At 38.3% G+C, this 26,051-nt stretch overlaps 1 protein-coding gene across 1 annotated transcript; it reads left to right on the top strand.

Annotated features, from left to right (window-relative positions):
- The first annotated feature begins 66 nt into the window (after window positions 1-66).
- pitpnb (phosphatidylinositol transfer protein, beta) lies at window positions 67-25,793 on the top strand. The gene is made up of 12 exons (XM_022205185.2): window positions 67-144; window positions 8,851-8,881; window positions 10,203-10,348; window positions 11,983-12,074; window positions 12,263-12,270; window positions 14,534-14,608; window positions 15,159-15,242; window positions 20,486-20,563; window positions 20,659-20,763; window positions 21,658-21,780; window positions 21,974-22,060; window positions 23,155-25,793. The coding sequence occupies exons 1-11, from the start codon at window positions 125-127 to the stop codon at window positions 22,019-22,021; spliced, it is 810 nt and encodes a 269-aa protein (XP_022060877.1). The 5' UTR covers window positions 67-124; the 3' UTR covers window positions 22,022-22,060; window positions 23,155-25,793.
- The last annotated feature ends 258 nt before the right edge of the window (window positions 25,794-26,051 follow it).

Below are 26,051 nucleotides of genomic sequence, written 5' to 3'. Positions count from 1 at the left end.
TAGTAACACTTGAATGGTGTGGATGTTTCAGCCAATCAGATTTAACCTGGAGGGCGGAACCAACTTGTTGATAATTCTCTCTGGTGTCGACTCCCAGTGCGCAGCCGCAGCCCGGGTGACGAAGATGGTGCTCATCAAGGAATAGTGAGTCTGAAGTGTTTTTTAAAAAATGTCTTTTGGCGCATTTACTGGGGAATTTCCATCTACCCCGGTGTGTGTTAGTGAGGAGTAAACATGTATGTGTCGTTTCTTGCTGTCGTTTGCTGTGTTTCCCGACACAGCAGCCGGTAAAAAGGCAGCTTTAAGCGGGGTGGATCAGGACGTGGATAACGGGACGCACCGGTCTTTTTTAGGCGTTGCTAGTGCGAGCTAACGTTAGCTTCTGAGTTGTAGCAGCCGAGAAGATAATTAGCTTCTTAATGAAAACGAGTTACATAAAAATGCTTCGCTGGTTACACACAACCACGTTCAGTTACTTAACATGACTTTGGTGTTTGGATATATTGCCAGTTAACCATTGAGCAGAGTGTTATATCTGTGAAGTGCCGTAATATTAAGCTTTAGTCCCGTGAGTGACAGATTAAGGTTCCTTCTCCGTCGGATTTACCATTAATGCTAGCTGGCTAAGTTAGCCGGCTAGCTGCTAGCATGACAATTCCCTGACAACCGAGTTCATCTGGAAAGCGCACATCTAATCGCGAAGCTGTTGCTCATAGTCAAAGCAGACGTAACGCTGATATATGTTTCTACAAGATTTAACGCATATTATGTAGCAGTTTAGCTTGTGGGGACATGACTACTTCACTGTTACTTTGTTGGCGTTAGCTATGTAGAGTTAGCTCTTTAACTGGGCGGCTAATACCCATATAACAGTAATTTGTTGCTTAGTTAATGCAATTAATCATTCGGCTGCAAAAAATCTGTTTTCTTTAGCTGTGCAGTGGTAATTGTATCTATTATATTCTTAGTAAAATTAGCTTTGCTGTGTGGCTAGCCTGTCTCGCTACATATAACGGTACCTGTTGTTTGGAGTGGGCGATAACACAGAATTTAATACTAAGTAATACAAGATCAAGGATCATCAACATCAATACAATATCTATATTCGAAAGGCATGAAATTTACTATCCGGGAAGGGAGAGAAACATCACAATAGCTAAAATGAATCCATTATAAGTACTTTACTTCCAAATGTATTGCAATTGCTACAGAACGTGGCTTTTTTTTCTTAGTAATTGTAATGGAGTGTTAATAATACAGTTGCAAGACTAATCAGTAACTTGATGAGGACTGGCAGTAATGGCTGTTTTTCTATTGATTAATTAAACTGCAATTAAATAGCAAAATAACTGTGTAATTCAAGTGATTTTTTTTATGACAAGCTGTGTGTCATTGTCTAATGCATCACAATGCAAAATGTAAACAAACGTTTATATATACAGTGCAAAACTGTAGGGTCAAACTGGAAACTGCAACACAAGAATAACTGGAAAAAAATATGTTGAAAAGAGAGCTTATTTAAGTCAATAGTCATAGTTGCTGCAGTATGCCTTTGAAACTCTGCACAGTATAGGAACCACCTTTTTGTTCTGTGGTAGTTTGAAGTACTGTCATACTTTGAAAGCTTTGGGAATTTGGAAACTTTCGCACTGAACAGAGTCAGGCTCTGCTGCAGCCGCTAATGTCTAAAACTATAGCACTCACTGCAACTTTGAAGTGACTGGAGCCTAAAAGTGTGTCATGACACAATAATTATGTAGTGATACTCAAAAAAAAACATTTGTTGTAATGAACTGAATTAATATAAAATACTAAAAACATTTATCACTTAAAAATATTGATGTTTATGCATTTTTCATTACCGTAAAACGGGGCTATAAGGGACAGCGGGGTAATAAGGGACACTTTTCCGGAAAATGTTTTAAATGTAATTCTGCGATTTTTACCTAGATTTCTTTAAGAATTCATGGATAATTGATAAAAACAACACAAAACCGCATCCTGCTTAACATAAAAACCGCAGAATTACATTTAAAACATTTTCCGGAAAAGTGTCCCTTATTACCCCGCTGTCCCTTACAGCCCCGTTTTACGGTATCAGTGTCATTGATTTTTGCGACTAATCCTGTCAGTTGTAGACTTGATTAGCTATCAGCTATTTAATTCTTTGCTGAATATTAAGATAATCTAGTAATTGGCTTGAGTATTATTTTAAATAAAAAGTCACTGAATGCAACTTCTTAAAATGTCCTCCTCCATAGTGATACACTGAATATCTTTGAGTTATGGACAAAACAAGACATTTGAGAATGTCATCTTAGGTACTGGGAAACACAGACATTTTTTATTAATTTATTTAATTTTTATAGACCAAGAAATCAATCAAGAAAATAATCAACAGATTAATCGACATTGAAAATAATTGTTAGTTGTAGACCTAGTCTGAACTAAAGAGACGATCACCTCACACATGCACACAACCGCAGCAGAGCTGTAAATGTTGGAGTACTAAGAAGAGAGCACGTGGTTTTATCTAGCTAGAGCTGAACCAGTTTAAAAAACATTTAATCTGTAGTAAAATGGTGATACTCAAAAAATGCATTAGTTGCAGTCCGAGACTTAAGATGATTTATGCATTTTTGTGGAATTGATTCTATTGACGCTGTACTCAGAACGGTTTTATATCAGTAGTATTGAAATCTTTATGTCAGCTTGAGTTATAGCAGGGAAAGTCTGCTGAATACTAGATAATTGTCCAGTAGATAGATGCAGCAGAGTTTTAGCTAAGGTGTAATTATTTTAACATGAAGGCTGCAGCTCATTCAACTAACAATTATTTTTCCATGTTAATTGTTTTGGTTAATAAAATGAAAAAGAAATGTAGAAAAATGGACTACCTCGAGCTGAAACTTTCCTCAGCCAAATATATTTAATTTACTATCACATATGACAGAAAACAACAGAAAATCATCACGTTTATTGACTTGATATAGATTTTTGGTGTCTTTACTTTTATGTACAAGTCATTGCAGCTGTAATAAATGTCATTTATTGTACTTTGTAAGATATACATGCCTGAACAAATTGTGTCTACTAAAGCTAGCTGTAACAGAGATGATGTATCTCTGGAGCATATCCTTAAAATATTAATGACAACAATATTAATAATAATGCATTTATTTGAATAGCACGTTACAACACAGTTACAGCATCAATATGGAAGCAAACTGACAGGTCTATCAGATCTGGTTTGTGCATGTTCTGGCAAAATACACTGATCTCCAACTATTTTGATAATTGATTAACTAGTTTGAGTGATTTTTTTTAAAATAAGGGTAAGTTCTCTGATTCTAGCAACAAATTCTAGAACATGCATTTCTTACAGCACCCAAATGAAGATGAATACTCTAAGTGTATTAGCTCTGTCAAACCTCCATGGTGATGGCTGTGGTTCTGTTATGTCGATACACTGTTTACAACTTTCCTGTCTTTTCCTTACATGAGAGGACTCTATAAAGAGCTGTGGAGTAGTGTGAAGTGTTTTTGTTTACTGCTAGATTAAACTTTGTTGCAATTTTAACGCTGTTCAGTGTGTTTTAGGAAGCGTTTGGGAGCGTAGACATGTGCCACCCATTCAACACAACATAAAATGCACTAAACACAGATTTACCAAGGTAACCATCCTAACTGACTAACCTGTACTGTAAAATTGACAGCTTGCATAATAATGTTGAAAAGAGCTGTTATCAATCTTGTGCAATCCAGTTTTGTTCATGATTGACAGAGAAATGCTGTGCCATACATTTAGGTCCATTAGGTCAACAAATGGTGGAATGTTTGTAACTGCATTGTGACTCTGCTAGTTTTTGAGTAATTTAGAGCTGCAACTGTGGATAATTCTTTTCAATTATTCTGTGAAATACTTTATTCAATAATTGTTTGGTCGATAAACTGTGACAAAATTATGAACTTTTTCTTCTAGAGCCTTAAATGACTTGTACTTACTTGTCCAGATTATTATAACTTCTAATCATCACATTTGGGAAGCTGGAATAAGTGAGTGTTTGGCATTTTTGCGCAAAAATACATTGAATGTCTACCTCATTATTGAAATAGTGACTTGGGCTGAAAAATTTAGGGAGAATGATAATTTTAATTCCAATATGTTTTTTTAAGTCAAGCTTCATTTCTTTATTCTGTGTGTATTACATTGATGTGTAATACATGTGGTGGAGTGTTGAAGCATAAGGTGGCATCAAAAGACTGTCACACAAGGAGGACAACTTGAATTTGTAAAGCTATTGTCATAACAGTTTAAGCTCTAGGTCACACACACTGCATAATATCCTAAATTGCAACCTTTGCTTATTATACTGATTGATCAATTTATGGAATCTTGTAGTCTTTCAGCCCTTATTAATACTCCTACTGACTTGTTAACTGACAGATCACTGCAGCTATAAATTAGCAAAATGGTGGTTTTGTAAAGTTTAAAGAGATTATAATAAAACTAGTCATAATTAAGATTTTTCAAAAGGCTGCAGCTCTGTGTGCCAAAGCATCATAGTACAGGTGCTGCCGTTGCCCATGATGTCTGTATAGACACACAGAGAACTTGGACTGGAGCTTACATAACTGCAAGTTAACTTAACTACAAGATCATTTGAACTGTGACTGCTAAATCATTCAAATTCTCAGAGTTTGGCCCTTCTTAATCCAACAAAGTGTTTTCCAATGCAGACCTTATCCTAGACTCTCCAGAAAAACGTGGGCAAAAATCCTTGATTCCGCAGGCTAAAATCCTTGATTATGCGAATAAATATGCAGGGTTTTTATGCCATTTTATGCGGGGAAATTGTGGAAAGTTGCAAAGTATGCGAATAGTTGTGAAATATGCAAAAAGATGGGAAATATGTAAGAACTGGGAAAAAAGGTGATTCTTCTCCTACATCCTGTTACTAGGCTACCACTGAATGAAAAAGAGCAATATAAAGATAAACAGAAATACTACATGCAAGACACATCACAGTAAGTGCTGCCAATGTTTCATTTATCAACTTAAGCATGACTTAAACGTTCCTCAATCACAAATTTCTCAGGTTGATTTTCTTCGGTGCTCCAGAACGATGTTGCACGGGGTGCAAAAAAGCTTCCCCCCACTTACGTGCAGTAAATCTGGGTACTGTTTTGCCCAGTCTCTGGCTGAAATATTCGTAGGTAAATGTGATCTTTGAGCATTTGCCATTCTTGTTTTTCGTCTCTGAGTGCCACGCTCCGCATCAGCTCATGCTTCTAGTGTGTGTGTGAATGCGTGAACTGATGACGTCAGGCTGGACGTCACATAAAAACTCACAACTCCATATATATTGGTTATAGTTTTCTCATTTTATGCGGAAATTGTGAAATCAAGCGGGACCGCATATCTCTTGTTTTTTTTCGTGGAAATGTGAGATTCTTGCGGGAATTATGCGCTGTTTTGCGGGGATTATGCGGCCTTTTGGGAAATAATTGACCCCCGCATAATCAGCGGCATTTTGGTGATTAATGCAGGAATTCACGCGATCGCATAATCGCCTTTTTTCTGGAGGGTCTATTATCCTTGCTGTTATTAGTATTGAAAAGGAGTGTTGGTAAATGTGAACACAGTTTAGAAATATGATGCACCTCAGAAGTCGACCAATATTTTTTCCTAGCAGGACCAATCCAATTAACAAAAAAATGTAGAATACCAGACCTCCCAGACAAGACTTGATTAAAATGCCATTATTTATTTATATTTATGTATTTTTAATTAAAAGAGATGTTTTTCACGTTTATTCTTCCATCTTGGTTGGCCAGTAGTCATGACATGTACCCAATCAGATCATCAGCTATATTTAAATTGAAGTTTGTGTTTGATGTATTGAGGCAAAACACAAATAGGATTGATTGATTTTTCCTTCCCTTTTTACGTAGTACAATGAAACGGATGCCACAATTCAATTGAGTTTCAAGGTTTTCTCTGTATAAAGTAATTTTGATGCCTAATAATTAGATTGAATCGGGGTTTCAGTTAATTAAGGTAATAAACAATGTTGTCTATGAAAGGATCAAGAATAATACAAAAACTTTTCATCTGCCAGATCAATTAACACAGAATCTTTTAAGCCAACAGTCATAGTCATTCCCGAAAGGCCTGTTCTGACCCAGGAAAAGCCCTGAATGCACAGAGAACAATATTGATTGTCACAGGAAAACAATAAAAGCTAGTGTATTAATGGTGGTTTTACTGATTATTTACTCATCTTATACCGACAACTGCTGTTCAGGGAAAGTAAGAGGTGTGCAAAACTGAGTCAAAAGTGAAAGTTCTCACTCTTCATGGCACTAGATTAAATCCCTGCTGGTGTAACATGGTTACTTTGCTTGACGGATCTGCTTCAAAATCTCATGTTGTAGATGCTTTTGTGATTTTGTCAGGACCGCAGTGTTGATTTCTCTCCATTACAAAAGCTGCAGTACATACTAGTGTGAGCCAAAACCAAAAGCAACACACTCTGCCTTTATGTTTCCAGTTGTCCAATATTTTTCCTGTGGTTAAACAATTCTAAAAATCTAATTGAAAATTGTGTGCATCATGGCAATTTATGTAGATTCTATGTTGCATCCAGGTTATAGATGTGATATATTCTCTATTACAGTCTTGTTCTCTTGGCTAAATTTTTTTTATTTTCTTTATTTATTTGATTGGGACAATGCATGTTAATGAACAGACATGAAAAAAAAAAACATGAAAGTAAACATGCCAGATTATAGCCTTCAGGCTAATTTCCATCTGTAGTCCCACGGGACAGGGTCAGGGAAGAAGAAATCCATGTCACATAATAGCTATAAGTTGTTTAAGTGAATGTTTTGGTTAAGGGACTTTCTGCCCTAAATTGACTGCATATTCTCAGCCTGTGTGCCGCCTCCAGCAGTCAGTCAGTGTGTCTTTAGGTTTAGGGTGGGGTGCTGTGTCTGCTAATTTTAGTAGAAGGTTGGAATGAATTTGGAGAGGAGGAAGAAGTGCTGCCTGAGAGGACAAGAAAGTCCCTTTTTAATTGTGTGCCTGTTCAGTCAGTGTCTTCATTCCATTGTCAAGCTGTGAATAAACGATTCCTGGTTACACTGTCCATCCAGCAATCACATGACTCTATTTTCATTGCAAAAATTGGACTTATTTAATAGTATACATGCATAATGCATGTAAAAACATTATCATCACATAACTACAGAAACATTCAATACTGAGCATTTTTGAGGACTGTCTGTTGTAAATGATCGATTTTCCTCTGACACTATAAACACAAGCAGTGCTATGGAAAGTAATATTTTCACATTAATAATTTTTGGGTCTTGCAGTAAAGACAAAGTTACTGTCTTACTTTTATAATGCCTCTCAGTTATATCATCAAAATTATGAGGGCTGTCCTTACCCAGTGAAAGTCTTAGAGAATACCTAACATACCTGCAACTAAATGACTGGCCGCAGCGGAAAAAAATGTGTACCTTACCTGTAGATAAACTAAATCGACACTGCGTGTCAACTGTTAAATTATCAACTATTCAGATCATCGATTAAGTGGTTTGATTTTTTTTTTTTTTTTTTTAATTTAAAGTCTGAATTCTCCTGCTCCAACTTCATAACTTTAAATGTTGTCTGGTATCTTTATTCTTCTATAACAGCAAGGTAAATGCGTTTTGGTAGTAGACAAAACAGGACATCTGTCATCTTGGGATTTAGGAAACACTACATGATACTTCAGCTGCTAGCCTTACTAACCTACATGGAATATTTGCAGCATATTTAATCATTTGAATCTAGTTATTTTAGACTGAAATGATAACAGTTTGGTAGCAGACCAGCATGCAACTGGCCTTATTCATATGATTTCTGAAAATAAAACTATATCAACTGGTGGTCCAGCACAAGAACTATTGAGGAATAAAACACAGGCAAGCTAACAGATGATCTGATCTGCCATGTTGGTTGTTGAGTTGAGCTGTGATGTACAAATTGCTGTTTGCAAAGTTTACACTCAACTTTTTGTCCATCAGTTTGAACAAAGGGCAGCCACGTCAGTGACTTCTTTGACACAATGACAGTTAGTTTGGAGCTGACTCTGAGTAATTGTAAGGGTTAAATATGTTAGACCAGTACAAAAATGGACTCCCACACGTTTGTGCACCTGTTGGATATGCTCTTCCCTCTCCGACACACCTGCCTCATCTAACAGATGTGCAAAGAGTTCCCTTGAGTTTAAATAAGTTAGACCTAACAGTTACCATTAGGTTAAGCCAGTTTAAATTACATAACATTGGGGTGTTCGCAGGTAGCTTTTTCCTGCAGCCACCAAATACAATGAATTCATCTTTGAAGGCTGTTGATGTAACACTTTTCTCCCTATGAAAGTCGCACAAAGGATTGTCTGAGCAATGTGAATTTGGTTGGACAAAAGCATGTTAACCAACCAACTGACCAGTCAACTTGGAAATTACAGCCCTAGAAATGTTGTTGCTTCATAATAAGTTCAGCTGGGGGACAGATTTTCTTCTTTTAGCACAGAACCAGAGTTTGCACAAACAGATCTTTATAGTTGATGTTTTTCTGTCTTTGTTTTGACACTCCATGCACATGGTGCATTTAAGGACTGTGATGTTTTCAGTACTCAAGCATTTATAGTAATGGTCATATCTGAAACAGTTACAGTCACAGGAGTGCCCAGTCTCCAGAATTGTGTGAGACGTTTAAATATCTTCAATTTATTTTTCCTAAAGTGTTTGTTTCTCTCTCCATTCCCTGCCCTACCTCTCCCTTTTTTGTCCTCTCAGCCGTGTAGTGTTGCCAGTCTCTGTGGAAGAGGTGAGTACTATTACCTCCATATACTTTTTAATATTACATGAGCAACTATTTCAATTCACACAAAACACTCATCTACTCAGACTTCAATCTGGGGCTAATACTAAGACATAATAGCCTTTGTTCCAGTGCACTGGTGTTACTGTGACAGGATGGTCCCAGAGAGAGGAACTGGGCTGGTGATGTGGGCTTGATGTTTAAACTAAAAACTGCTCATCATAATAACAGCAATCACATATTTAAGCGATTTTTAACCTTAAGAATGAAGTAGGGCTGAAACGATTCCTCGAGTTATTTGAGAAATTTGATTTCTATAATTACTCGAGGCAAAATTCTCTGAATCGAGGCTTTGTTTAATCCACTACATACTAGACTCCAGGTCACTAACTGGTGGACCGCGGTTAGAGTCCAGACTTTTTTTAATTTTAACTGCCGCAGTTTTTCTAGTGTTTACAGCATTTAGCAGATCAGATGGCTAAACTGCGAAGACAGTTTGACATAGACTTTCTTTAAGTTGACTCGACAAAAGCTAAAACCTGTCTAGTTAACAGGTCTCAAGGTGGTTTTCAACTTTCTTTGTTAACTCAGACTTTCTGCCTCAAACTCATCCACACAAATAGGAGTGTTTAACGCTTCATTGAACTTGTTTTCTGCCCAAAATGAACCGATTGTGAACAGGTTGCTTTAATAGAGTTCAATGAGGAACATAAAAATTTATGACAGTTAAAAGCTGCGACTTGAAATTATGTAAGACAGTAATGCTAGTAGGAAACCGTTAAATGTGCGTAGTGTATTTATTTTATCGATCAATGCAGCTGATTATTTCTAAGAGACAGCTGCACAATAAGACTATCAAACTTTCAAGCATGATATTGTGTTGAAGTACCTGTAGGTCTGACACTGTCTCATTATGAAGGAAATCAAAGTGAAACTAATGTTACTGATAGAAAATTCTCTGTATTAAATATTAATAAACTAATCAGTTTTCTTATTTACATTCTATCACCAAACTGCAGTCTATAAGCAAGCGTAGATGGCCTTGAGGATAACAATACATTCAGATATATTGGATAAAGGGGCAATTAAGTGTGCCTGTCTGTCAGTTTTGTTTTTTGTTGTTTTTTTGTTAGATTTTAATTCAGTCTTAAATTTCTGTGCTGTATCTAGTGGCTGTTAGTGGCACTACAACATTGAAGCGCCTGCACAGACTTCAGGGACATGCTTGGCCTTTGCCTTTTCTTGCAATTAATCTGAAGATTTCCCAATGTAGTTAGGTCTGCATATTCACTCTGTGTCTTCTGTTTCTGTTGCAATTTTTTTACAGTATCAAGTAGGGCAGCTGTACTCTGTGGCTGAGGCCAGCAAGAATGAGACAGGAGGAGGAGAAGGCATTGAGGTGCTGAAGAATGAGCCCTATGAGAAGGATGGGGAGAAGGGACAATACACACATAAAATATACCATCTAAAGAGGCAAGTCTGTGAAATGAAGTTGCTTTTTAAAAGGTTCTCTGTAGTAGAGAATTTGCACGTCTGTGTGACCTAATTTCTAAGAGTGCCTGTACTCTCTGATTGGTATAACATATGTTAAGTAGTGGTTGCAACTCAAAACACTGTTGAGGATGGAGAGACTGGTGAACATCTGGAGCAGATTGCACCCACAGGGCTTACGTTTGGTCTTCCCCTAAGTCGGTCATAACTTTGAATTCCAACCAACTACCAAATTTCACCAGTTGTACCATCTAGGCGTAAACGACCTTTTCACTAAAACAGGGCCAAAATGTTCCAATACATGTCCAAAGGATAGATCCTTTCTACTTTTCCTGTGCTCTCCCATCTAGGCAGCTGTGCAATGAATTCTGGTAGTAGCACCTTGCATTTTATGATATGTCATGTTTGCTGTTCCTGATTTGTATAAATTTGAGGTCTTGGGTACTTTGTAGAAATCAGGGGCATCTAGCCACCACTCACCGCCTCTAAAAGCCTACGGAAAACTTCTAAAATAACAGTTGTCGATCAAAATTAAAGACAGATTCTGTGACTGCGCAGCTTTTTGTCCCACCTCAAATGTTTCCACAAACACCTTTGTGGCGTTTGCTTTTTTAATTTAAGCAAAAGCTTCCAAATTAGCCGGTGCATTAGTTATGTCTGCAATCTAGGAGCAGACAGGCCACAAGTGAAGCGTTCATCCAATCAGGTGCAGCCAGTGTTTGTTGTAGGGGGTGTGGCCATATTGGTCTCATATTGAAGAGAACCTGTCAATCATCTGGTTGTACCACCCTTCAAGCAAATTGAAAATGGTACAATGTGGTCGGTTTTCTGTGTCAATACAGTCCTATTGTGGTGCTGTTTGTGAAAACAATCACACCACCTCATGCCTGCTCTGAGTTTCTGCTGTGGAAAACTACCAATTATTTCTGTCCCACATCCCCAAACCTCAGTAGGTAAGGCACTCTTAAATCTGATAGTGCAGCGTTGTTGGCATCCACCTGAAAAGAGATACTAGGTTTAATGACAGCTCTGAATTCTTGGGAAATAGCCAGAATAAGCACCTCACAGCACTCCCTCATGATGTCATACATATTTCAAGATCATGTCTCCATACACGCTGCCAGATGCATCAATCACCAATCACAGGATCTTAAACATCATCAGGGGAACAAACTGCCTGTTGAACACAGTCATCCATCTCCATCTCTTTAGCAATTTTAGACCTTTCATCCTAATCAAAAGTCAAACATGTTTTGCTGCATAAAGACAGAAAATGTGGTGCAACTGAACAAAAGCTTTTCTAAAGACAAACCCTCATCCTTGTTGATGTCAGGTGTTTCCTCTAATTTTGTCTGCCCCTTCTATATTTTTTTCCTGCTCCTTTGATATTGCAGGAAAAAGGTGTAAGAGTTTGAGTCAGAACTTGTGGCATGCTTGACAAGACACAAAAGGATTCATTGCAATTGGAGTTGTAGAATTGATGAAATATTTAAAATTGTTAGCTCCAGGCTCATTTTTGATTTTAAGGATATGCCCTGCTTCAACTTTGAGGTTTGATTTCACTTTAAGACTCAACTGGTTGTCTGACTGTTTTTTGTTTTTTTTTGTCCTTGTAGTAAAGTCCCGGGGTATGTGAAGATGATTGCACCAGAGGGAGCGTTAGTTTTTCACGAAAAGGCTTGGAACGCCTACCCATACTGTCGCACCAGTAGGTTCATGCTTAGTGTTCTTTCATTACAGCAAGCTAACATGATTCGATTAACGTCAATGATTTCACAGTTGCATACAACCATGTACTTTGATGGCTTTCAGTGATTGATATTTGATACTGATTTTGTCTTTTTCCTTCTCCTTGTTCTCCTTCTGCTTCTTTCCTTTTACCTGTACCCTCTGCAGTTGTGACGGTAAGTTGTTAGTAAACTTTGTCATTTTCTTTTTTCTTTTTTTATGCTGTGTCACACCAAATGGTTAATTATACCTGCTTATGCTTGATGCTTGTGAGGTCTGAAGTCTATCCCAGCTGACATTGTTTTCCAGTCACAGTATATAGAGAATGACTATCACACCTCGATTAAATACTTATTTGTGAGATATTTATTCTTGTTGTTATAGTTTATTTATTTGAGTGTTTTTTTAACCCCTTAAGCTTCAGTGTACTGCCGGCGGTACACCTACTAATTTGCATAGGAATTTCAAGAATGTCCGACGGCTGCAAACACGATTATACAAACACTATATGCCGATGGAAAGCTTAGATTCTCATGAATCCGCCGGTATAAACCACTTTCAGATGCGATTACCACAGCGGGTGAGAAAAACACATTTGTCCGACAAAAACGAATATTCATCCATCCGTTCTCTATACACGGCTTCAACGCACACAGCGCGACTCACATTTCCGGGTTTATTATTACACACAAAAAAAAAGATTCCACAAAAAACGGTCATAATCCGACCTTTTACATCCAGACGACACAAGCCAGTAAACTGTTTTATCCAAAACATGTCCTGAAGTTGGTATAAAATCCCCGAATCGGTCATTTTCAAGGAAATGCACCTCGCGATGTCCGTCCAATATTCCCTGTATTTTTCGTAATTTTTTTTTATTTAAAAATAGAATATTAGCGATTTTTTTGTACTGAAAACGGCTGGAATTGACTGAAGCTTAAAGGGTTAATGAAAAAAATCTATATTTTTTTTACTTTCAGCTTCCTAAATGTGAATATTTCCTGGTTTCTTTTCTCTTCTGTGATGATAAACTGAATATTTGCAGGGTGTGGAAAAAATATGACGTTGTGGATCTTGAAACACACTGTTTGATGTATTTTTCATTTTCTGACATTTCATAGCTCAAACAACTAATCAATCAGTCAATCCCGAAAAAAACAACTTTGAAAAATGATCATTAATTGCACCCTCACACTTGACAACAGTTTTGTATTTTCATGTGGATGGAGATTTGTGAACAGATATGCATGTTAAAGGGGAACTTCGGTTTTTTTCAACCTGGGGTCTGTTTTCATATGTCATTTCATACATGTGAGTGATGGAGAAATGAATTTTCGACATAGCTCCAGTATTTAGCCAGGCAGGCAGCTTCGCAGCTCAGCTCGCAGCTCAGCTAGCGAAAAGTATGGGGCAACTTGCCCCCCTGCGTCAAAGTCCGCCCTTACGTGCTTTTTTTCCCCACACTGACCGGCTCGGATAGTCTCAACGAGTGTCCCACAACATACTACAGATGAGAAGTGAACGAAAACCTCCACATTACTTTGCGATCGCTTCTTGTTGTGGACTATATCCAAATCTCAGGACGCTAGAAAGCAAATCTCGTTCCGAAATCGTGCGATAGCTTGCTCCAAAACCGAGATTTGGATACAGTCCACAACAAATAGCGATCGCAAAGTAATGTGGAGGTTTTCATTCACTTCTCATCTTTACTGTAGTTTGTTGTGGGACACTCGTTGAGACTATCCGAGCCGGTCAGTGTGGGGGAAAAAAAGCACTTTGGGGCGGACTTTGACGCGGGGGGGCAAGTTGCCCCATACTTTTTGCTAGCTGACCTGCGAAGCTGCCTGCCTGGCTAAATACTGGAGCTATGTCGAAAATTCATTTCTCCATCACTCACATGTATGAAAAGACATATGAAAACAGACCTCAGGTTGAAAAAAAACCCAAGTTCCCCTTTAAGGTTCCATGAAGTTGAATTTGATGCAAAAAAAATTCAATTCCATGAAAATCGTCTGATTGTATCTTGAAAATTATTATTGTTTCAAATGCTGGTTTAACCAGGACTTTAGATTTAGTGTTTAATTGCTTTACATGTAGATATTTGATGCCACTGTCTGTCCTTTGATAAATGTCTTCACAGCCTAATATTGCTATGTATCACCTATAAGCTAACTACTGTTGCTAGGATTAAAAATAGACAGGAACTGAGCACTGCAGCATCACTAGTTTAGTCCTAACGTCTGATTGGCTAATTGGATTTAGCAGTGGGGTTTACGTACATCTCTCACAACCCTCCATTCATGGTGTACAGTTCGTACTGGCTAAGATCAGCTGCACCTGTCAGTTTAACAGTGGTACTGGATTCCTGTGTAACAGCTTGGCATAGATTGACTTCATTATCCTTGCTAAGACTTCCGTGTTTTCTCTCCTACTTTTCAGAATGAGTACATGAAGGACGACTTTATGATAAAGATTGAGACGTGGCACAAACCTGACATGGGAACAGTAGAAAATGTAAGTGGGAAGAAGACACCAAGTGGAGACATGCTAGTGTTAAGTAATAATACAGAAATTTATTAGATATTTTACACTCATGTCAAGTCATGGGATAAAGTAATAATTACAGAAGTAGAGGTTTCCTGACTGTTGACTCCTAATCAGAGTCACCACAAAATGACTAAATCCCATGAGAGAATGTATTATTCAACCCTCAGTGCCTCATAATTCCATGTTTCAAACACAGTGTCCTCAGTTTACAAGCCTGGCAGTACTGTCATTTTGTTCATTAGTCCTCTAAATGCCCTCCAGAACCACAAAAGACATAATCCAATTCAACGGGTCTACCTTGTGTACAATCTGTAGAGTGCCCCTTGAAGCAGACACAGCAAACTCCCATTTTCTATATTTGTGCATGTGAATGCAGTGGACTAGAGTGACTGCCATGACAGTACGGAAAGGTCCTAGTCACAGTGCATCAGTGTGAGTCTGAATTTGAATCTGATTTGATTCACACTTCAGAACTGATTTGAATGAAGCCTCACTTAAGTTTTTCTTCTTGTGCCAGGTCCATGACCTGGACGAGCAGACGTGGCCAACTGTGGAGGTGGTGCCCATAGATATTGCGAGCAAAGACGAAGTAGCCTCTGGGGTGAGTTTTTACACTGAGGGTCTTTATTCAACTTTATTTTGTCCTGGAAAAGGGTCTTTAAAAGTGGAGTCTTGTTTTCAGGAGTTTAACAGTTCTGCATTCACAGCTATTTCTCACATGCTCCTCAATAAAGTGTTGAAATATGATTTATTATCCTTAATGCTGCAAGGCTGGAGAGACTTTTATGTTTAATTAAAGTGAGTTTTCAGAGTCAGTCATCTCTAAAATAGTCGCATTTTGAGATGTTTTTGTTCCTCCTTTCCCATTTTTCCTACATGTAGCCTCATTTTTTAGCTCACAGGTTGTGTCAGACTACAGTGCACTTTTTAGTCCGACACATTCAAAAACAGTACAAACATGGCTAGAAGTTGAGAGAATTAAGAAATGCCCTCTGTGCTGTATGCCACAGTGAAAATATCATAAATCATAAAAAGAGAAAAAAGAAACCCAAAAGTGTAGGATTTTTTTGGTTATTTGTTTTACAAAACAAAAAAGCTAGAATCACCAGGTATAGCATTGCTTCAGGCCCACAACTGTAGAAAGATATTTCACCATGTTGAATGTATCTTCCAACAACTTGCAGGCAGCCTGTTCCTCTGTATGCTGTATTTCAGCCATACTGCATTTATTTTATTGTTTCAGTATGTTTCATTAAGCCAGGGGGGAATCTGTGAAATGGGTATGATTGCAGCTGAACAGGTGATGAAGTCAAAAGATCAATCTGAAATTCTCACGTCCTGAGCTTCAACAGTGAAGGGAAAGTGTGAGTCTGTGATTGATAGAACACTTCACTGATGAGGAACTCTGTTCTTGGATTAGTGAGATCTCAAGGAAACTTTTCCAGCAAACGCTGAAAAAGAAGGTCAGGGCCATCCTATATTTGGGCCTTTACGGTATTAGATAAGTGGATCAGTGTCACCACAACACCCAACCTGATGAGTCGGTTTGGCTAACTGACATCACTGATTTAAAGCTGGATGTCTCCACCATGAGGAAGACTGTGGTCACACAGGTTCACTGGAGGCCTCAAAAGAGCCCAAATAGCTGTGCAGATGCATCCAAGTATAAAACACCTTACCGAACAGAATGAAATATGCTGACTGCAGTGACAAGCTTGAGGTATGTGTGAAGATACAAACTGGCTGTTGTTGTTGTTTATTGCATAAATATGTATATAAGGTTACAACATGGAAAAAAGTAATAGGATAACTCAGGTCTTTACAAAATAAGAGTTTTGCTCGATTCTCTGCTGCTGGAGATTTTACATTAATAACAACCGCAGCATTTTCTTGTCCTTTTCTCTTACTCGGTGACTCTCATCAAAGCCTGCTAGTTCAACTGTCAACTATGTTTCAGTAGTACCTTGGTGGGCAAAGGGCAGGGTCTGTGCTTTAGCTCACAGTGATTGATGGTAAGAACCATTACACAGGAGCCTTTTGTACGCTTATTGAATTAAAGAGTTTTAAATAAAAAAAATCTATTCTGAATAGACATCAGTAATTGGAATATAATCAAATAATGAGACTTTAGGACTTTTTTTTTAAACAGTTCAAACATTTATTTTTTTGTTTCTTCTCGCTCTTTTTTTTTTCATTTTGCTCTTCTGTACAGATGACAGTTGGACAGTTTGTTAATAATAGTTTTCCTCCTAGGCAAAATATAAACTTTTTCCAAACTGATTGTCAGCAGTTCTATTATTTAACAGTGAATGAACCCATAAAATGATATAAGGATGGTGGACTTCACTACATGTACTGTTGAATGCACTTTGACCGCGATCATGTGACTTTACTCACTCTGATGTTATATGTCGTGTAATATTTCCTGATTGACACTGATAATCAGTGATCTGCTCGAAGTAACACTGTCTTAGCACACTTTCATTTTTCCTTCACACGAGCGCTCTGGCTGGTAACCATTAAGAGGCACAGGAAGGCTTCAGATAGTTCTACTTTATGGGCTAAACTCCCATGTATGTTTTTAATTAGTCAAATTATTATCAGCAATTAATTGATCAGCAAGTTATTATTGACATCCATAATTCTCCTCCACCTTTGAAATGAGATGTGGGTCAAACCCAGTCCCCCCAGATTATTAGTGATCAGGGATACAGATTACCAATATTTGGAGCAGATTTATTTTTGCAGGACAAATGAAAATTGCTGAAAAATTGTCCACATTTCGAATAGCACCAACTCATAATTGTTAATTCATGTTTTACACATTTGATTAAAAGAAGACTTTCTTAGTATTCACTGTTGATTGGCTTAATGATTGTGACCTGTAAACTATTGGAGAGTGCTGTGGGTGGGACATAACAGATGGAGGTAGGCAGCTGCACCACAGCCACAGTAGTGATTTTTTAAATTGGTGTATTTATCAGGAATTAAGTTATAAACAAACAAACTAACAAACATGACAATACTGACAATTGGAAAAATGCACACACACACACAAAAGGATAATCTGTTAACCCCTGTTAGTTTCTTATGAGATTATAGATATTTGGTCACACACACACTTTCTTAAAACTGTCAGGGCAGCATAGAGTGATTATATACAGTTGAAAATAATTGTTGATCGTAGCATTCCTACAGGGTTTTCTGCAGTTGTTAATTACCATCAGTTGGCTGCTAATATCATATAGTAACAGCATCCCTGTAAAAGTCTACACACCATCCCACTTGATCTGTCTCCAAGTTTGCTGCCTGCCTTCAGCATTTTTTGTCAATGGAAATAAAACATTTTTATTCTACTTGTTATTCAGAAAATTGACTTCCTCAGCTGGAAATGGCACCGTTAAGGCTTGAATGAGTGATGCTGCTCAGCAAATTAAGACACTAAAATTAGGCTGTGGAATAAGACCACTTTATTCTAAGCCAAAGAAGAAACACCATTATGGATTATCAGTACTTTGTCTGCATGTGTTATGTGAAATAACATGAAAACACATAAATCAAAATCACAACTGTCTTTAAAACATCTTCTTAGTCCACCGGGGTTAGCCAGTAATACCTAAACCCTCATGTTAACCATGGTTTAAAATCTAAAAGGAGGCATTAAGCCTTTTTCATCCAGGTGGGTCACAGTTGTCTCAGTGTTTCTTACACTACCTCCTTTACAATAATGACTTAAGTGGATCAGTGTCGAGGTCGAGGCTTAATCTGAATGTCCATCTGCCCCAGGTATTCACCATGCTTCCCCTGCACAGCTGATGGATTAAAACAGCACACTGAGTCTTGAGGTTGGGGGTTGGGATTTGGGGGCGTGCAGAAAAATACAATTTGCGCTTGATGATAGTTCAGTGTTCAAGGGTCTTCAGTGAGACTGACTGGTGCAAAGTTGTTCTCTTTGGGAGACACACAGGGAGAGTGTTTCATGAACAAATTTGGTGATTGTTTGGCTTTTATGCACAATGAAGCCACATTTCCCCAAAATGCTTTGTTAATCTAGTTTTAATTAAGGTTTTTTTTTCAGATTTACAGTGACTTATTTGCCTATTTAGCTTAAGAATTAGAAGGATTTCCTCAAATCTTAACTGGACTAATTAGGACTACTAACAACTCATATTACCTTCAGATCAGCTTTGGGATGATTGAGGATTACGGATTGACCAGTATGGGTTTTCCAGGGCCGATAACAGTGTTGATTGTTGCTAATCAAGAAAGGCCAATATTTGGACCCGATATACAATGCATGCAATGTTTTTGACAGCATGTGATAGTAGAAAACTTGTCATTCATACACTCAACAAAAATATAAACGCAACACTTTGTTTTTGCTCCCATTTTTTATAAGATGAACTCAAAGATCTAAAACTTTTTCCACACACACAATATCACCATTTCTCTCAAATATTGTTCACAGATCTGTCTTAGCGTTTATACGAGGACCATCTTAACAGAAAACGCAAAAGTGGCGTCTTGTCATTTCACATTTAGACGAGCGGTTTTGAAGGAAATCTGCGTATATACGGTGACTCTATAGTGTGTGGAATACGATTGGATATGTATGCCAGGCAGCTGGGTGGCGCTGTGATAAAACTCCGTCATGTCTACGCACATGCATACTATCTCCCTTTTCGGATCTCCGCCGCGGTAAATGTTCATGAATGGAATCTGTACAGATTCTGCACGTTTGTTGGTACGACTCCTGTAGTGTACATAGAGCTGCCAGAGTTGCTTGAAGGTACGAAGGATGGAAATAATCACACATCTTTGTTTACTTCCTTGTACCGGCCGGCAAACCAAAGCACCGGCGCACGCATGTGACGTAATCGCGTACGCGACGTGGTCAGATCTCGGCAAAGTTTTGCATTTTGCTGTTTAGACGGAAATGTAACGGCGGAGAGTTTTCAAGTTTTCCACTCTGGAGGCTGGTTTCAAATTTTTGCGTTTTTAAGCCTCCAAAACGTCGTCCTCGTATAAACAATAGGGTGTTTTGTTGAAATATTTTGACGTTTTTACCTGCAAGCGTCCTCGTGTAAACGGCCCCTAAATCTGTGATAGTGAGCGCTTCTCCTTTGCTGAGATAATCCATCCCACCTCACAGGTGTGCCATATCAAGATGCTGATTAGACACCATGATTAGTGCACAGGTGTGCCTTAGACTGCCCACAATAAAAGGCCACTCTGAAAGGTGCAGTTTTATCACACAGCACAATGCCACAGATGTGGCAAGATTTGAGGGAGCGTGCAATTGGCATGCTGACAGCAGGAATGTCAACCAGATTTGGATACATGTATGACAAGATATGTGACACAAACAAAGTATAAGCTAACATTGAAAACTGACTCATAGTTTACTCTTATGATGTACGGCTATATACTACATATATAGCTAGCAGTAAAATTCAAACAGTATGTAGATTAGCATAACAAGTATAGTGAAGGCGATGCAGAGTTGACTGGTGGAAAAGGGGAGCTGGAAGCGGAGGGCTGGAGGAAGGTCAGCAGCAGCATCCCACAGTGGACATGGTGGAGACTGGACCAGCTGGTGGAACATCAAAAAAAAAAAAACAGAACATGTTTCATAATATAGATTCTTCAAAGTAGCCCCCTATTGCTTTAATGACAGCTTTGCACACTTTTGGCGTTCTCTGGCAAAAACAGAACAGTAGTAATCGAGAAAATGCCAGAAACCAGTTGGGCCAATAATCGGTCTATCTCGAGTAGACAGCTTCGTTTTTTTGTTGTTGTTTTATTTAGCATTTTAACATTTTGTTTCTTTTTGTTCTTTTTCAGGACTACAAGCCAGAGGAAGATCCTGCTCTTTTCCACTCTGCCAAGACAGGCAGAGGACCTCTAGGCCCTGAATGGAAGGTACCTGACATGGACACAGAACTTCACTGTGTTCATATTATATTCTTTTACATCTGTAATTAAAGATCACTGCTTTCCTTTTACTTCCTTCGCAGAATGAGCTGAAGGCAGATTGTCCCTACATGTGTGCATACAAACTGGTTACTGTCAAGTTCAGATGGTGGGGTCTGCAGACCAAAGTGGAAAACTTCATTCACAGGGTAATAAATACTGTCCTCTCACATCAGAAGTATTTGTGCTTAATTTTAAGCCCTTTTTCCGTTATATTTATCTTATTTATCTAACGTTTTTGCCGTGTTCATTGTCCGATTGATCTGCACAGTCTTGGTCACACAGTCATGATTATTAATTCCAGTCATGGGTGTTGTTTCTACATCGCCCAGCAGGGGGAGGACATAGCTTTGTAAAGCTATGTTTTTTGTTTTTAAATCTCTGCTCATGTTGGAAATAAAAAAAGAAACAATAAACTGAGAAAGGGTCAGGGAAGAGATGAGAGTGAAAAGATTACCAAGTATAATTATTTCAGTAGAAAAGCAGGCATGTACTTGTGCCTTCACATTTTTGCTGCTACTCTTCTGTAATATTCTGTAATATTAACCCTCTGAACCCCAAGCAGTTTCTGGGTGTTTTTATTGGTCCTACAACACTTACCCTCACTGTGGGCTCATTTTCCCTACAATAAAAAGTCGTGCACTTCTAGAAGAAACAGCACAGCCAGCTGAACTTATTAATGTCTTCTGTGCAGTACAGGATTCTGGAACTGATGGGGGCTCCACATGCATTGGATATTTAAGTTTTTACACTTTTATAGCCTCTATAAACTAAGCATTTCCCCCCACTATTCTGTACATTAACTGTAGAAAGATATTTCATGTATCATCCCAACAACTTTCTGACAGTTCACTCCTCTGTGTGCTGTTGTTAATCTAGTATATTTAATTTTTTTCTCAGTCTGTCTTGTTGCACTTTAACTGAAAACTCTGATTAGAATTATTATTTGTATTTTCTAGCTCTGATAAATTGTGTATGTTTTTAAAAAAAAAAACAGTATGCCTTTCCAAAATCTGTTTTGTTTCTTGTTCTTCTTTCCGTAGCAAGAAAAGCGCATTTTCACCAACTTCCACCGCCAGCTGTTCTGCTGGATTGACAAATGGGTGGGTTTGACCATGGAGGACATCAGGAGGATGGAAGAGGAGACTCAGAAAGAGCTGGAAGAGGTAATTAACTCGACAACTATCTGCTTAGACCTTCACTGGACCATCCTGCCCTCCTCTTGGTGTGGTTATTAAGGTTTACAGTTGCTTCTTTGGCAGTGTTTGAAATGATAATGTTTTGATCAGACTGCTGGAGAGACTGCCGATCACACTGAACATACGTGCTTTAACCCTTTACTCCTGAATTTCACATCAGATGCGTCAGAAAGGAGATGTGCGAGGCACCTCTGCAACAGACGAGTAGAAGCTCGTCGCTGTAGGTCAGACACTAGAGGCAGGCTGAGTAAGTTTCAACACAGGAGAGGTGGTGGCGCTGCTGCATGGATCATTCTCCACTCTTTCATACCGCTGTTTGCCTGCTGTTGAACTTTTCCATCACTTTTTGGGACAGTCACCTTTTGTTTTCAGATCTTTTTGATGTTCTTTCCATTCTGAACTTTCTCTGTTTTCATCTCGTGCACCCTTTTCTTCAAATGTGGATCAGCTAAACCAGGGCGACACTTGCCATCATTAGTCAATTCAACTAATCTGAGAAATAATTGTTTTAGTAATATTTTTAGAGGCGAAAATACAAAACATGAAGATTTGATCCTAAGTCTCAATATTTTGAGTTGCAAATGTAAACAAAATATTGTACTTTGAGAGTATCATTAAAGTACAGGATAAGCAGTGTCTGCAAAATTTGAACAACACCCATTCCTTATTATTTATGAAGCCACCTTATTGATCCATGCACGAAGAATAGGATCAGATTCTGTTGTAATTGTTTTTTCCTGCCTGCTGTTCATCAACTCATGTTTTTAATTTCATTAAGTTTTTAACATTTTCTTGCAGCTCTTTTGTCCTGCACGCTTCTCTTTGCTCTGTTCATTTTCCTCCTCATGTTTTGTGATTGTGGGAATCAAATTAACCTTACTGAAATGTTTTCTCTTTAAGTTTATTGGAATTTAACTGCATGCACATTGCTGTAAACAGATTGGACAGGGCATCTGCTGGTCTTAAAATCTTTCAAAACACTAAATTCAGTATATTTAAAAAGACTTCAGAAAGTATTAGAAAGCTGTAATGATCCGTTTGCAGCCCGTTATCTGGGTCTGGCAATTTTAATTGAGCATGTAAATAAACAAAAATAAGATGTAAATGTCAATCCATTTGTGTATTTATTAGATGTTAGTCGCCTCATTGTCCCTTTCAATTTTCCATCACTCTTTGATTGCTACAGCTGTTAAAATGTTATCAAGCTACATTTTATGTGGTGGTAAAAAGGTCTTCAGAGATCATTTAAATTTGGGGAAACCCGCAGAAACCCAGTTTAAACACCTTTAACACCAACCTGAACACAGAACCTGACTGCTCTCTCTTCTCTCTGCCCCTCAGCTGCGTAAAACAGGTCCGATTCGAGGCACCAGTGCTGCTCATGAGCAATGAGGCAAATCAACCAAACCCTGTCATGATGATGTCATCGGAGACACGCCCACCACGCTGAGGAAGTGGCCCCCGACGTCGCCTCTTCTGTCTCTTCTGTCTCACATGATTCATTGGGGGGTTTGACACGATTGGTTAACAGTACTGTACAGATCCTCCCCCAATCACACACCTCCTGTTCACTCAGAAAACAACAAAAAAAAACATTCAACAGTTTTGCATACATATAAAAGAAAAAAAAAACTCTTTGCACAGAACATAAATTGCCTGATATGTAATTGTTAGTTGATCATTACAATGGGCTTTGTTTTTATTCAGGTGTGTACACCGTGACTCAGACAGTCAAGCCTTTTAAATTCATTAGAATGTTGTTTTTAGCTCCCATAAAAATTAGTACGACTTCAGCCGGTATTGGACCATTTATCCCTCCCCTCCCTTGTATTATAACTGTTTGTCTCTACTTTAGTCCTTGTCTCGCCCTTCAGTATTGTCTGTACTCTTGTCCTGGGAAAAGTTTGTCTCAAATCCTTCCCCCTTTGTCTCACTGTCCCTCTGTCTGGCAGTTGGTTGGGAATATTTCTGTTATGATTTCAAGGCGGATCCAAGCAGATATAAAGCTCATGCATGATAGATAATTCTTTGCAATTGTTTTCCCCACACATGCACACCGACCCTCCTTCTCCTCATCTTCCTCCTCCTCTTCCTTCTCCGTCACAAGTGCATGTGGACAACAGCGACTCCTCACTTAAACTGTCATTGCATGGTCGCTGCAATGCAGCTTCGCTCAAGTGGACTGTATGTCTCGACAAGAGAGCGGGTTAGCGCCCTGTAGGAGAGTCTGTACAATACACTCGTGTGCATATGTGTGCTTGTTTGTGTTTTCAACTGCCTTCACTCTCAAAGGACTGTCACTCTTGGGACTGAGATGGATAACGTTCAGCTTAAAATCGAGGCTTGTAAACTCAGCCTCCTGAACTTTGCCTCATGCTGTTGCTGCATGGCCTTCCTCCTTGGCTAGGGCTTTAAGTGGAGCGCTCCCACAGCCTCCACGGAAGCTTTTTCTTTTTCTTTTTTCTTTTTAAAAAAAAAAAAACACAAATAAGGATGAGAGTCTGTGCGTTGCTGCGTGCATGAATCCAGGTAGTTTTTTTTTTTTATAACTTTCTCAAACTACTGTTTCCTCTCTCAACTGACAGAACAAATGGGTCCAGGCAGATCTGCCAGGTTTGTTGCATTCTGGGTGTTTAGTTTTTTTTTTATTTTCACCATGTATAGTGAATTTTTTTTAAAGCTTTTCATCCACAAGAAAATATGAGATCAGTCTGGACTTTTGTGGACTGTTTCTATTTAAGGATGAAATTGCTTCGGTTAAATAAACTGCAGTTAAGATCAGTGTTGGGTGATCTAGTTTGAGCATCTTTATCCAGCTCTCTACTTTGTTTCATTTTGATTTTTTTGTTTTCCATTTAGGCTTTTTTTTTTTTGTGGCTGCATTGACTTGAGGTTTTATCACAGCAGAAGCTCTTTGTCTTGAGCTTAGCGCAGATCCTGTCGAATTCTAGGAAAAAAGATATTTAGTGATGTTTTATATGATCATGACGTAGCTTTGTTAAGACTTTGGATCAGGTGCGTGTCTCCAAAATTCTTAGGTTTGTGTCATAACCTATGTGCGTTGAAAAGAGAGTTATAAGTGTACTTTATGATGATAGGCCCATTATAGAAGTGGACAAACTGTACATACACACACTGACTTGAATGGGATATTCACAGGTTTGTCATTCAATACTGTACTGCTAATTCTAAGAAGGTTATACTGTTGTGAAAGCAGGTAATGGACAGTGTGCTGTGTTGGTTTAACTGTACCTCATCCATGCTTATGAATGTACAGCTGCACAGATGAGCTGACAGATGTTGCAGGACGTGTCACAACTGTACAAGCATGACATGGACCCATTTTATCACCAGTACATGAGGACAAATGGATTTACTAAAACACTAGATTTGCATGCTCAGCATTTTCTTTAATTCTTTACATTTTCTTCTCTGATCATGTTTGAGCTGAGCTTTAGAGCAGCTCTCAGACAAGAAGGGAAATGTCCTTTACATGGTCGGCTTCTCCTCAACATCAAGCTGGACTAAGCTCGACCTCAGTTTCACTGACGAGGAGTGAAAAGCCTGAGTGAGTTTGATGCTGATGGAGAGTCACCCTGCAGGCTGTGTGATGTACAGATTTGTAGCATTACCAGTGATGCCAGCCAGACTGTGAGGGGAGGGATAGAAGCTTAGGGAACAGATGGAGTCCAAAATACTGTTTTCTTTATGTAATCATGAATAAGCACTTGCAAAATCTACTGTTTTATTTTCTTTTATGTTTTCTCTTTTTTTTGTTTGTTTTTGAAAGACAAAGATTTACAGTGTATTCAATTTTCTCTTTTCTGATAAGGCAACATTCAGGGGAATTAGTAGTGAATGTAATACAATTAGTTCCTTTTTTCTTTTTCACGGCTTTCCAGCTGTGACAGAAGGTCTAGACAATGGAACATAACAGAATATCTAATAAATTTGAACAAATAAGAGAAGTGGCTCACTGATTTCTGACTAATGACTATTTTGTGTGTCGGCTGTCAGGATGAGTATAATTTTTCTGTGCATTAACTTTTTCAATGTACTCTCAGCAAGTGTTGGATCTCGGAGGTAGCTGTACTACGTTCAGACAAAACTCTAGGATAATTAAACATGAAACATCACGCGGCATTTTGAAACAAAGAGTATGAATATTTGTGTAAGTCTGAAATTTTAACTTTAAAAAAGTAGTCATGGGATATTTAGTGTAGACTAACTTTCAATTT

Source organism: Acanthochromis polyacanthus, chromosome 18, assembly GCF_021347895.1.
Source record: "Acanthochromis polyacanthus isolate Apoly-LR-REF ecotype Palm Island chromosome 18, KAUST_Apoly_ChrSc, whole genome shotgun sequence".
Taxonomy (NCBI): Eukaryota; Metazoa; Chordata; class Actinopteri; family Pomacentridae; genus Acanthochromis; species Acanthochromis polyacanthus.
The sequence above is the reverse complement of the archived record's forward strand: the minus strand, read 5'-3'. Positions and strand labels throughout refer to the sequence as shown.